Genomic DNA, 12,267 nt, shown 5'->3' on the forward strand with positions numbered 1-12,267 from the left:
TAAATATGTTATATTTTAGCTACTAAATATAATTATTGAAAAGTTTAGTTATGTTCCATAAATAGGTAATAATGGAACCTATGCCAAGTAAATTTTACAAATAACTATTCTCTTCTTTCATGAGAATTCAGCGAAATTGGGCCAAGCCCACTTCACTTTATCGGCGACCCGGCCCGTCTCCCTTTTAATTTCAACAAAAGTATACCAAACACACCTTTTCATTTCATTTTGGTGGAAAGGGTTTCAACCGAACCCTAGCCGCCTTCCTTTCTCTCTGTCCATCACGATTTTGCCGAAAATGGCAAAAGGATCAGACGCGTTTTGCTTTTCTATAGGATTTGTGTGTCTATTTCTGTAATTTTTCTCTCACCCTCTCATCCTCACCACCGCATGTCAACCCAAAACAAGGTAAAACCCTCATCTCTCTCCTTCTTTTGCTTTTCTGTTCAAACAAGGACGAAACGTTAATGGTTTTAGTCCATTTGTTCTCAATTCCTATTGACTTTCAATTCATCACAAGGATTCAAGATGAATACTTTCAAAACTCGTAGTCCCACATCAAATTTCAATAAGAAAATTGGAGTTTTGGGGTTCTATCCCACCCTTCTCATTTCAAACAAGTCTCAACAGAGCAAAAAACTAAAGTTTTGAGTTTGAACTAGGGATCCGACTTGAATTGGAATCCTCATTAGTATTTCTCGAATTGATTTGTTTTAAATATTTTTTTCTTTTCCTTGTGTGTGGCTGAGGATTCGAGGATTAACAAGAAGCTCAAGGATCTCCAATTCCATTTTCTCGACTAGGCTGCACTAAAGAAAGGTAATTCTTTTTCCTTCTTTTTAATTTATGTAATTTCTTAATGTGTTTGTGTGTTTATTAGTTTAGTTCTAGTTAGATTAGTTCAATTTAGTAAGGATGTGCTAGATTAGGGTATCACATGTTAAATTCTTGTTTGTTTCCAGATTATTTTAATGCTTAGTTTGACTATATGATTAAGATTAGGGGTGTACATGAACCGGGTTGATTCGGATTTTATAAATACCAAACCAAACCAATTGTGTTGGGTTCTTAAATTATAAACCAAACCAAACCAATAAAATTCGGGTTTTCTCGGGTTATTCAGTTTTTTCGGGTTTTTTCCCCAAAAAATCTTCATACAAAACATATGACCTTTTCTTCAAATGTTTCTTTATTCCTATTAAGATACTACTGTATAACTAAGGTGTGTCGTAAGAAAATAACACAAAATGTAAGATGGGTGATGACATCGTATTAAAATATTCAACAAAAAAGATAATAAAATAGGTTACAATAAGTATTGCTAATTAATAAGCCATAAAGAAAATGACTTTAATCTAAATACTAAGTTATGTTAAAATAAGTACGGCTAATAAGTATTAATTACATGATAAAGAAAAAATTAAGCTATGTATTTTTACACTCTAAACCAATTATGCAAAACTAAATAATAGATATCCAACATTACTGTCATTCTTAGTATTAGAATTGGAATTCTTTTGTTAGCATTAGTGTTGAGTTGGTTTTGATTTGGACTTTATTTGAGTTGCTAACATCAATGGGATATAAAAATTATTGACATTCAAAATTCTAAGTTCAAGCTTAAAATAATATGATAAAAGACAAAAAACTATGAAATTTTTTAAGAAATATTTACAAATTACATTACAAATACATATTTTTATGTATAAAATATTTTAAAAATCGAATACACGTAATGTCGGGTTGGTTTGGTTTGGCTTTTTTTAGCTAAAACCAAACCAAACCAAACCAATTATGGTCAGTTTTTTTTTCAACACCAAACCAAGTCAAACCAAACCACTAGTCGGGTTTTTTTCTCGGTTTATTGGTTTGGTGCGGTTTGTCAGTTTTCTTTGTACACCCCTTTAAGATTAGGTGATGTTTAGCATTTATAGAACTGGAGATTCCCTTTTCAACTTGATTAGAGTTTTTTTTTCTAGTTTAACTTAATTAAAGGTTTGGTGAATGTAATTAGTCACTGTTTGACCTCTGTTAAATTATAAAGAGTTAATAAACTTTACGCTAGGAGCTTTTAATTGTTCAATCTCACTTGGTTAAATCCCTGTTATATAAGTGTTAAACAAAACAGTAGAATGGTATGAAAGCTATGACATGATGTGTTAGCTTGCAAACATCCATAGCAGGGTAAGAAAGGATTAACTTGTTATAGGATAAATCATGAACTCAGTTAGTAATGGTATACGAGCTCTGCAGGTATTACTAAAGGTACTTGTGACTTAAAGTAACTGCTATAAGCCTAACTATGTCTTAACTACTAGCATAAACTCTAACTCACCTAAATATATGAAAGGACCAATTTCTTTTACATGTGTTTTAAGAAGGAAGAGACTTATGGGGCTGTCATTCATTTGTGTACTCTATATAGTCCTGTATTGCTGAAACATTTATGTACAAGTAGTAGAAGTGAGTTAAGATCGTAAGCATGTTATCCTTGAATGTCAACTAGTATGCTAAGTGTAGGGCAAGATAATTGGACATGAAGATTTGTATGACTATTTTGTATGTGGTCATGTGGTTTGTTTGCTTCTCTTATGAGTTAACTGGCCTGAAGCTCTGTGCACTCAGTTGGGCATAATGAGGTGTGTTTGATTGGATTGGATCCGGTTTGTATGTTAAGAAGTGAAAACTATGCAGGAATGATGAACATGTAAACTTGTATGCTAATTGCTATATCTAGTCATCCTCATCTGTTAAATAGAAATGAATAATGAACAAAAGAAGTTTAGCTTGATTAAGTGTGAAAACTGAATCCAAGAATGTGAGGAAAGCCTATATAATCATATATCCATTCCTGTTTTATGCTTGTGTACTGTTATGAACAGACGTTTCAAACTGAGGGAATCATAATAGATTGAAATGATTGAGCATGTTTCTCCTGTATCACCCAAGAGTTGAAAATGAATGATTGGTTAGGAAGAACTGCTTCAAAGACCATGTATATGATTATTTGATTTGCTCTATCTTCCTTGTTGCATTTCTCAGTATGAAGCTATATGTGCTAGACCTGTCCATGAGTATAGTAAAAATGTATTTGGTTTTGCTTGACTATTGCATGTGGTACTTGTATGTCTTCAATATGAGTTCATGAATTGAACCTAAGGTCGTGCATAAGGTGGCCAGTTCTAAAGGACATGTAAATTATATGCTTCAACTGAGCAAATTTGTATTATCTATTTATCTTCTTGATATTTATAAATGGTTAACCAAATGAGAATTAGAATACTGAATTGAAAGAATAAGGGGCATAGATTGGTTTGTCTTGTCTTTGGTAAATGAAGTGGTTGAACCTTGCATCTAAAGAAGGCCTAGAGTGATTTCCTAGGGCTAAGAGCTGAAGAAAGGTTTGAGTGTATTACTCAGTCTTACCTTAGTTGCTTTGAGCTGCTTGGGTTCCTGTTTGCTGGATTATGAGACCATGGGTTCCCTTTTTATTGTGTTTGTATGTTAGATTGAGGTTCAATTAATTTTTAAATCTCAACATAATCAAGATTGGGTGGTTAGCCTAATATCTGATTTATTTTAGCCTAGTTTGAACACTATGAATGGCATGATGATAGCATGATGAGTTGTTTCAAGTTTTCTGCCTTTAAACTGTTATGATTACTTGTTTTGGATATGGTTGTGTCTGAATAACCATAGTAAGGATTAGTTAAGGATTGATTTTGCTATACGATTAATGTAATGGCCTTAACAATAAGATCTCCATATTCCTCCAAAGTTTGCCTTTATACCTTTGTGCTTGTATATGTTTAGGTGTAGGCTGAACCAAATCTCTCATTTCTCTTTCCCTGCCCTTTGTACCTCTGTAAATGAGTAGAGATTTATTGTATTTGTGTGTTTTACCCTTATGTGCAAAAATGTATGAAGGCAACATGACATCTTGAATGAGCCTAAGACTGAAAGTATGTAGTTTCTTATACCTGTTTTGCCCTGTCCTTTATCTGACTGAGCCATAGATTGTGTCATAAGTTTCTTTTTTCCCTAAATAATTAAGAGAGTGTGTGTGCTAATTGTTATGTTGCTAGCATAACCCTTCCTTCCCTCTCTTCTTCTTGATGTGCCGTACTGCTGAGATAAGGATAATTTGCCTAAGATGATCATCATATTTTGTTTACCTGTGTCTGGTGTTGGGGTATAAATCACTCCACTTGTTCTTTCCTTTGGACTGTGTGCATTAAGAATGGTACTGAACATTGCTATTATAGCATAACATGTGTATGGTCTGGTAGAATTCTATGTGTGGAATGGGGTTGATCTCTGCCTAGTTGTCTTTGTGTCCCTTGATAACTCTAAGAAGTGGAGGTCTTGTATATGTTGAGCATACATTTAGTGTATAAAGGCATGAATACCTTGTATACTCTGAGTATACAAGGAGTATATCCTTTATATATCTCCATATATTCAGTATATATCATGTTGGTTTGTGCTGATGAATAAACTTAGCTTCAAATGCTTCTTATTCTCCCTTTCTTGAACTGACATGGTATGATATACCATGGGATATACGGATATAAACCCTCATGTTTGCCTTAGTATACTGAGGTGTATATCACATATATTCAAGGTATATCATGACATATATTGTTTTGTTTGCACTGTTGGGCTAAGCTTTCCTTCCTTTTAATCCTTTCCTGGTACGAACGAAATTGGGGCGTGTGGCCCATAATATTTGCCTTTGTGTATGATTTTTGATAGGGAAAATGACATAATAATACCTATTTAAGACTATATTACAAAATATAAGTATACTTTTTCTTATTTACAAAACATACCAACTTAATTACAAAACACAACGAATTTGCAAAAATAAAAAACCCACCCTTCCCCACTTTTTCTCGTTCTCCGTATTAATAGATCTCCCACCCTACCCCCTTTTTCTAATTCTTTGTTTCATACACATCCAAAAACCCACCCTTCTCGTTTCACACAGATCCCCACCCTTTCCCCCTTTCCCCTATTCTCCATATCATACAGATCTCCACCCCACCCCACCCACTTTTTCCTATTCTTTGTTTCTTACAGATCCACATCCTTCCCTTAAAACATGGGAGGTGATTTTGATAGATGGGCCACGTGAATTTTTCTCTATCACTTCGGGAAAGGATCAATGATCCGTGTTCTTCAACTGTGAGAATTTGGTGAGAATTTGCAGCGACGGTAATTTGACAAAATTGTGAAATTGGTATTTTTTTTTCCAGATCTGCAGTTTTTTAGATCTGTGTTCTTCAACTGGTGTGAAGCGGCAAAACAGGGAAATTTGTGCTAAATAAAGAATTGGAAAAAAGGGATCTGTATGATACGGAGAATAGGGAAAAGGGGGGTCAGTATGATACGGAGATTCAAGTTTGTATTAAAATTGTATGATAATTGTATGCTGAGTTTATATGAAAATTTTATATTAAGTTTTCTACGTTGTTGTTGTATTAAATTCGTATGAATATTGTATGAATGTTGAATACAATGTTATTATAGTTGTCTAAATTTTCAAAAAGCTAACATGAACTTTATATAAATTTACACAGTTATATACATATTTTATACAGTTTTCATATAAAAATAAATGTGAGAATTCTAAGCCTTGAGTGAGACATACATATTTGATATAATTTTCATACACAAAATTTTGAGCGAAACTTTTAAGCCTTAAGCGAGATATACATATTTCATACAATTTTCATACATAAAGTTTTGAGCATAATTTTAAAGCCTTGAGCGAGATATACACATTTCATACAGTTTTCATACACAAAAAATTGAGCGAAGATTTTAAGCCTTGAGTGAAAATTTTCGTATATGTTTTGTAAGAAATCTATAGTCATTTTGTAAACTGGAAAATATCGTTATATTTTGTAAATATATCCTATTCTTACGTGTATATATATATATATATATATATGTTATTCTCCCTTTTTGATACTAGGCCTATTTGATATCTACTCTTGTATTTTGGGCCTGTCGTAGGCCTGCGACCCTCATATCTGTTTGATCATTAGCAGTATATTCTTTCGTGTATATTCGGAGTATACAATAGTGTTTTATCCTTCCTTTATGTGTGTTTGTATGACATTTATGCTAAATTCTTGTTAAATAGTTGGTTAAGTATTGATGCATTCTAACCATCATTTTCTTTTGGCAATCTTACAGGAATAGCTACCATAAGATTGGAGCTAACCAAATATAGCTACCATTCCAATATTACAGCTCGTAGCTAATATTATGGCAAAAAACATATTAATTTTGGTGTATTTGGAATTCTTCAAATACACGGATATGTGGCATGTAACGTGTATGATAAAAACAAATCCCTGGATATTAGGCACTAGTCATGCGTTTTATGAAAAGGTGAAATTAAATATTTTACAATCTCTTCCAGCAAATTAGAATCCCATTAATCACACGTTTCTCCTTCTCTCTCTCCTTATTCTTCTTAGTAACGTAAAATCAATCTTCAAAAAAATTCAAAACACAGGGAACTCAAAAAACAGAGGTTTTGATGACACAAAAGCAAATTTGGAGAAAATATTTTACAAATCAAACTCACTGTACAAACTGTTGAAGTACCGCTTTTGGTGAGTTATGGTTTTGTGGAATTTGATTTTCGTTTTTATGTTTTATTATCTCTATTGTTATGTTTTTATATTTTAGGCAGTGATTTGTTCATCTCTGTATGTAGTGTCGTCAGTTCATCAATGTGAAAAAAAAAAATACACAGACAGACGACTTCGTGTATTTTTTTTTTTTGTGAATCAGAGATGATCTACATATTTGTTTGAATGTTTTGTTACAGCTTTTTTTAAATGTTTTGTGAGCTTGTATTTGAACAAATGAAAACTGATTATCATTACTGTGTTTTTTAACAAATGAAGAGCTGATTATCATTAATGTGTATTTGAACAAATGAAGAACTGATTTTCAGGTATTTGAACAATTTTGGGTATATGCTGTTACACCCAGGTGTGTATTTGAACAAAGGAAGAATTGATTTTGACGTTTCTGAACACTGGTTTTGTATTTTTTGTTACAACTAACTGTGTATTTGAACAAATGAATAACTGATTTATTTGAATTTGAATACTTTTGGGTATGTGCTGTTACACCTAGGTGTCTATTTGAACAAAGGAACAACTGTTACAGCTTTGTTTGAATGTTTTGTGAGATTGTATTTGAACAAATGAAGAACTGATTTTCATGTATTTGATCACTTTTGGGTATGTGCTGTTACACCTAGGTGTGTATTTGAACAAAGGAAGAACTGATTTTCATGTATCTGTACACTGATTTTGTATGTTTTTTTACAACTAACTGTGTATTTTGAACAAATGATGAACTGGTTTTCAAGTATCTGAACACTGGTTTTATATGTTTTGTTACACCCAACTGTGTATTTTGAACACCTTTTTGGTATGTTTTGTTACACCTAACTACATACAAGTAAATACATATAAAGATTTGAGTGTATGTGTATTGTCCTGACATATGTGTTAATGTATTTGAAGCACCAATGAACTGCGTGTCCAATAATACGCATATATTCAAATCTTTGTGTCATAATTTGTATATATTTTGTATGTGTTGATTTTATCCATTGTTAGTTGTTTTCTAGAATAATCCCATATTTTATTTGATAATGTATTTCAGGAATTTACCAAGCATATTGAATTCGGTTGCAGGAAAAATGTCGTATATCTCTTCGTTAATTAGACACTGTGGTACTTGGAATAATGAGAACCGTTATGTGAATTTTAAAATCGATGTTGTTGTTTTCAAGGAGTATTCAACATATATGGATTTGTTACAGACAATTGCAACACAGTTGAAGTTAGACACGTCCAGAACAGAAATATACATCAAATACATGATGGAGGGTAGTAATATGCCGATGGAAATACACAATGATATGGGTGTCAGAGTTTACGTGGATTTGAAGAAAGAGAATAAACAGTTAGCAATGTATCCTTTGTGCATAACTTGTAATGATAAACGCCTTGACAACTGCGTATCTGATGAAAGTTGTATTCAAGGGGAGATTTTGCAACTTGGATACACAAGTCAGTTCGATTCTATGAAAACAGTCGGGTGTGTAGACTTTGCGTCTTCAAGTTATATCAAGGATGTTGCTATATTTGAAAAAGACACCAATCTAATTATCGAAGACAAAAACCAAAAAGAGGTTGTTGTTGATCAAGTCTACAAGGACAAAAATACATTAAAGGTTGTGATGGCAAATTATGCAATTTCACATAGGTTTAATTTTCGTACGGAGAGGTCTAATGCAATAAGGTACGGTAAAAGGTCTTATAGTGTGTATAATGTTATGTATTTATATTGTATAAGTTGATTTATTCAAATATTTTGTTTTATCCGAAATTGTGCTATGTATTTAACTGTTCTATCATATTATATGCCTTTTATTGACTGATGTTTTTTTACTTAATTTATTTATGTTGATCTGTGTATTTGTAGCTACACACTTGTGTGTGTGTCCGAAGAATGTAATTGGAAATTCAGGGCATCAAGTGTTGGGAAATCAGAAATGTTCTTAGTCAGGGAGTTCCGTGACAAGCATACATGTCCGCTAAAGGATAAAGTGTATTCGCAACGGCATGCCACAAGTTGGTTAATAGGAGGGATTGTTAAACCCAAAGTAGCCAACCATAAGAGGAAATACACACCTAATGACATAGCGGATGATGTATTGAAGGACTTTGGCATGGATGTGTCTTACATGGTCGCTTGGCGGGCTAAAGAGAGGGCTATGAAGGACTTAATGGGTGAGCCAGCAGAATCATACAATAAGTTACCCAGATATCTATATATCATGGATAAAACATATCCTGGGTCGCATATACGAATGCGCAAGTCCCATGACAACGAGTTCCTTTATGTTTTTATAGCATTATATGCATTTATCAAGGGCTTTGAGTGTTGTAGACCCATTGTGGTAGTAGACGGGAGCCACCTTAAAACAGCATACAACGGCACATTCGTTTCAGCAAGCACACTAGACGGTGCAGGTAAGCCAAAAACACATATATATTATGAAAATGAAATATTGTATTTATTAAATTTATAAATACATACTAATTTCTTTTGTTTAAACGCAACTGAATGTGCAGGCAATATACTTCCCTTAGCATATGGTGTGATAGATTCTGAGAATGACAAGTCTTGGACGTGGTTCTTTGAGCGGTTCAGAGAAGCCTATGGAGTTAGAGAGAATATGTGTATCGTATCCGATAGGCATGAAAGCATAAACAAAGCTGTATGTCTAACTTATCCAAATGTTCCGCATTACGCGTGCATATGGCATTTTTGGGGTAACGTATGTAAGAATTACAAGAAGAGTAAAGATGTATTGAGTCCAGTGTTTTATGCAATGGCAAAGGCATACACACAGGATGAATTTGATGAGTTGATGGCGAAGGTTGTTAAGGCAGATATTCGGGTGGCAGAGTATTTGGATTTAGCTGGAAGAGAAAAGTGGGCTAGAGTGTATGCATCTGTTAACCGAGGGTGGACCATGACTTCGAACATAGCAGAGTGTATCAATCGTCACCTTGTAGCGGCAAGAGAACTGCCTATATTTGATTTTCTTGAAGAAGTTAGGAAGATGTATGGTAGATGGAATTACACTAACCGGAGGAACGGTACATACACGTTCACAACACTCTCTAAGAAGTTTCAGGAGAAGCTATCAATAAATGAGTATCTATGTTTACGTATGACGGTACGTTTAAATTAAATTCATTTAAAATATACTTTAATGACCTGCAGTTATCGTTAGCTGCGTGTGATTTATTTGGCTGTATTTGGATGCTCAAATTTTTTCATCGTATCTGTTCTATTATTCTGTAATTGTCGGTTGCAGGTTTGTCATGTATTTGATATGTTTTGGCTGTATTAGTCAGGTTCTATTTGTATATGTGTGCAAGCTATTCTTTTTTTTTTCTTTTATTTATTACACATCCTATACTTTAAATACAATGTTAATGTAGCCTGCATCAAATGTTGAAATCTTAAGGTTGATTTGTCTTTGTTATTTTTAAAGTTCAAGCATGTTTGAGGATGTATTTGTATGTATTTGTGTAAAAGCATATTGATGTATTTGTATTTATTTTACTGCATACTCAACAAATACAACTAATGACTTTTGTAGGTGGAGCCATCAACCGAATATGTGTACACAGTCCATGATGGAGGAAGGCGTTTTGTTGTTTGCTTGAAAAACAAAACTTGCAGTTGTCGTATGTTTCAAATAGATGAAATTCCTTGCCCACATGCTTGGGCTGTATTAAAAAAGAAAAATCTAAAAGCTGATGATTATTGCTCAGAATTGTTCAAACCGGAGACTGTGGTGAAAACATATGATATACCTGTGGATCCTCTCCCTGACGAGCGTGAATGGAAGATTCCCACATACATCTTGGAGGATGTAGTTTTGCCACCAAGATACAAGAGACCGCCCGGTAGGCCGAAGTTGAAGCGTGATAAGCCGTTAAGGGAATTGCTTATTGGTAAAAAAAGACATGCTTGCAGCACTTGTGGACAGCTGGGACACAATAGACGTTCATGTAGTTTTGAGCCTCGGAAGAAGTGATTTTTTTTATTTATTTATTTATAGCCATTTGCATTTGTTATTAAAAATACGTTGTTTTTTTTTTTTTGCGATATTCGAATAAAGGTAGTTAGTTTAAATAGATTACTTAGTTCCGAATAATATAACTTACATGAAATACACACTGTGAATGATGACATAAGTTCATAATCCAACATAAGATATAAAAATACACATATATCTCGTGTATTGTTATATATTTAAATGCAATAACATCTTGATATGTTCATAAGAAAAAACTGCACATGTATTTATCTATGTTGGAAAACTGTGTATTTGGATAAACTTAAAATATATTAAAAAACGCTCAACTTGATGGAATACATAGTGTGAATGATATAACAAAATGTGGTAATTTGAAACTTGAGTGTATTTGGATATACTTAAAATATATTTAAAAAAGCTCAACTTGATGTAATACACAGTGTGAATGATATAACAAAATGTGTTAATTACAAACTTGAATCCCACTAGATTGTTAGTTGGTAATCCAACGTATGATAAACTGCACATGTATGTTGTGTATTTGTATATATTTGAATGCAGTAACAACTTGGTAAGTTCATAATCCAACATAGATAAAACTGCAAAACATATATTGTGTGTTTGGTCAGCTGTGTATTTGAAAATAGACAAATATACTCAAATTACTCAACTTGATGTATTTTGAATGCAGTCATAATAGCTGAATATTGGTAAATTAAAAATTGAGTGACACCAAATTGTAAAATACTTCTAAAACCAAAAAATGCGTGCCAAACTAGGTTCACTTAAAACTAATCACAAATCCGGTATTGATCTAAAGTTATAAATCAGTACTAATCAAACATCGATTGCATCAACAGATGTGTAATCTATGGCTGGCCTAATTGGTCTTGGTGGCACCTCATTATCGCTCTCAGCGTCGTCCGCTACCTTTCGTTCTGCGTAGTCCCATAGGAGTGCACCATATCTAATACGCATCATGTTTGCATCAATTGTAGCTGGAACCACTCCACCCGAGCTCAAATACTCAGCAAATAATGCCACGTAAACACCACAATCCCTGGAAAAAAGATGTATGAGAAAAATTAAGAATACTGTACACTTTGATGAGGTAAAAAAATATTTATTAATAAGTACAAATACATATGTGCACATATGTATTTGAAAAGTGTTTGAGCTTGATTTTTAGTTTATCAATTGTTAGAAAATACATAAATACTTTAAAAAAAAAAATACATGAACAACTTACATGCTACCACTGGCCTGCTGAGGCAGATTTTCCGCATAGACTACTTCAAGACTATCATTTTGTGCCTTATCCGCATAAGCCGGGTTTTTGACCAAATCTATGCTTTTTTGGTCTACGAAGAATCCACTAATATGTAGGAAATGTGGTAGAAGTGTAGCAAGTTTCTGTACTTCAGCCCTAACAACTGCATTATGCCCTGCTGCTTGATACGAGTCATACACGTAAAGACGTCTGTCCATAAAAAATAAGGATACCCAAAGACACAAAAATACGTGCTTAGAAAAAAGGTATCAAAATCTTCCTTCAAAATACAGCGAACACTTATCTTAACAATATATATATATATATATATATATAT

The 12,267-nt window shown here is 33.3% G+C and overlaps 1 protein-coding gene across 15 annotated transcripts; it reads left to right on the forward strand.

The window, feature by feature from the left end:
* Nucleotides 1-209: 209 nt before the first annotated feature.
* LOC132617559 (uncharacterized) lies at nt 210-10,888 on the forward strand. 15 transcript variants are annotated; one of them, XM_060332586.1, is made up of 7 exons: nt 210-819; nt 6,205-6,402; nt 6,530-6,629; nt 7,699-8,340; nt 8,524-9,074; nt 9,177-9,787; nt 10,217-10,888. In XM_060332586.1, the coding sequence occupies exons 4-7, from the start codon at nt 7,736-7,738 to the stop codon at nt 10,655-10,657; spliced, it is 2,208 nt and encodes a 735-aa protein (XP_060188569.1). In that variant the 5' UTR covers nt 210-819; nt 6,205-6,402; nt 6,530-6,629; nt 7,699-7,735; the 3' UTR covers nt 10,658-10,888. The 15 variants fall into 15 exon arrangements, with proteins under 15 accessions (XP_060188569.1, XP_060188570.1, XP_060188565.1 ...); XM_060332587.1 differs by having other exon boundaries at nt 7,731-8,340; XM_060332582.1 differs by lacking the exon at nt 6,530-6,629 and having other exon boundaries at nt 210-408; nt 750-819.
* The last annotated feature ends 1,379 nt before the right edge of the window (nt 10,889-12,267 follow it).

This window comes from Lycium barbarum, chromosome 11 (genome assembly GCF_019175385.1).
Source record: "Lycium barbarum isolate Lr01 chromosome 11, ASM1917538v2, whole genome shotgun sequence".
NCBI classification, from domain to species: domain Eukaryota; kingdom Viridiplantae; phylum Streptophyta; class Magnoliopsida; order Solanales; family Solanaceae; genus Lycium; species Lycium barbarum.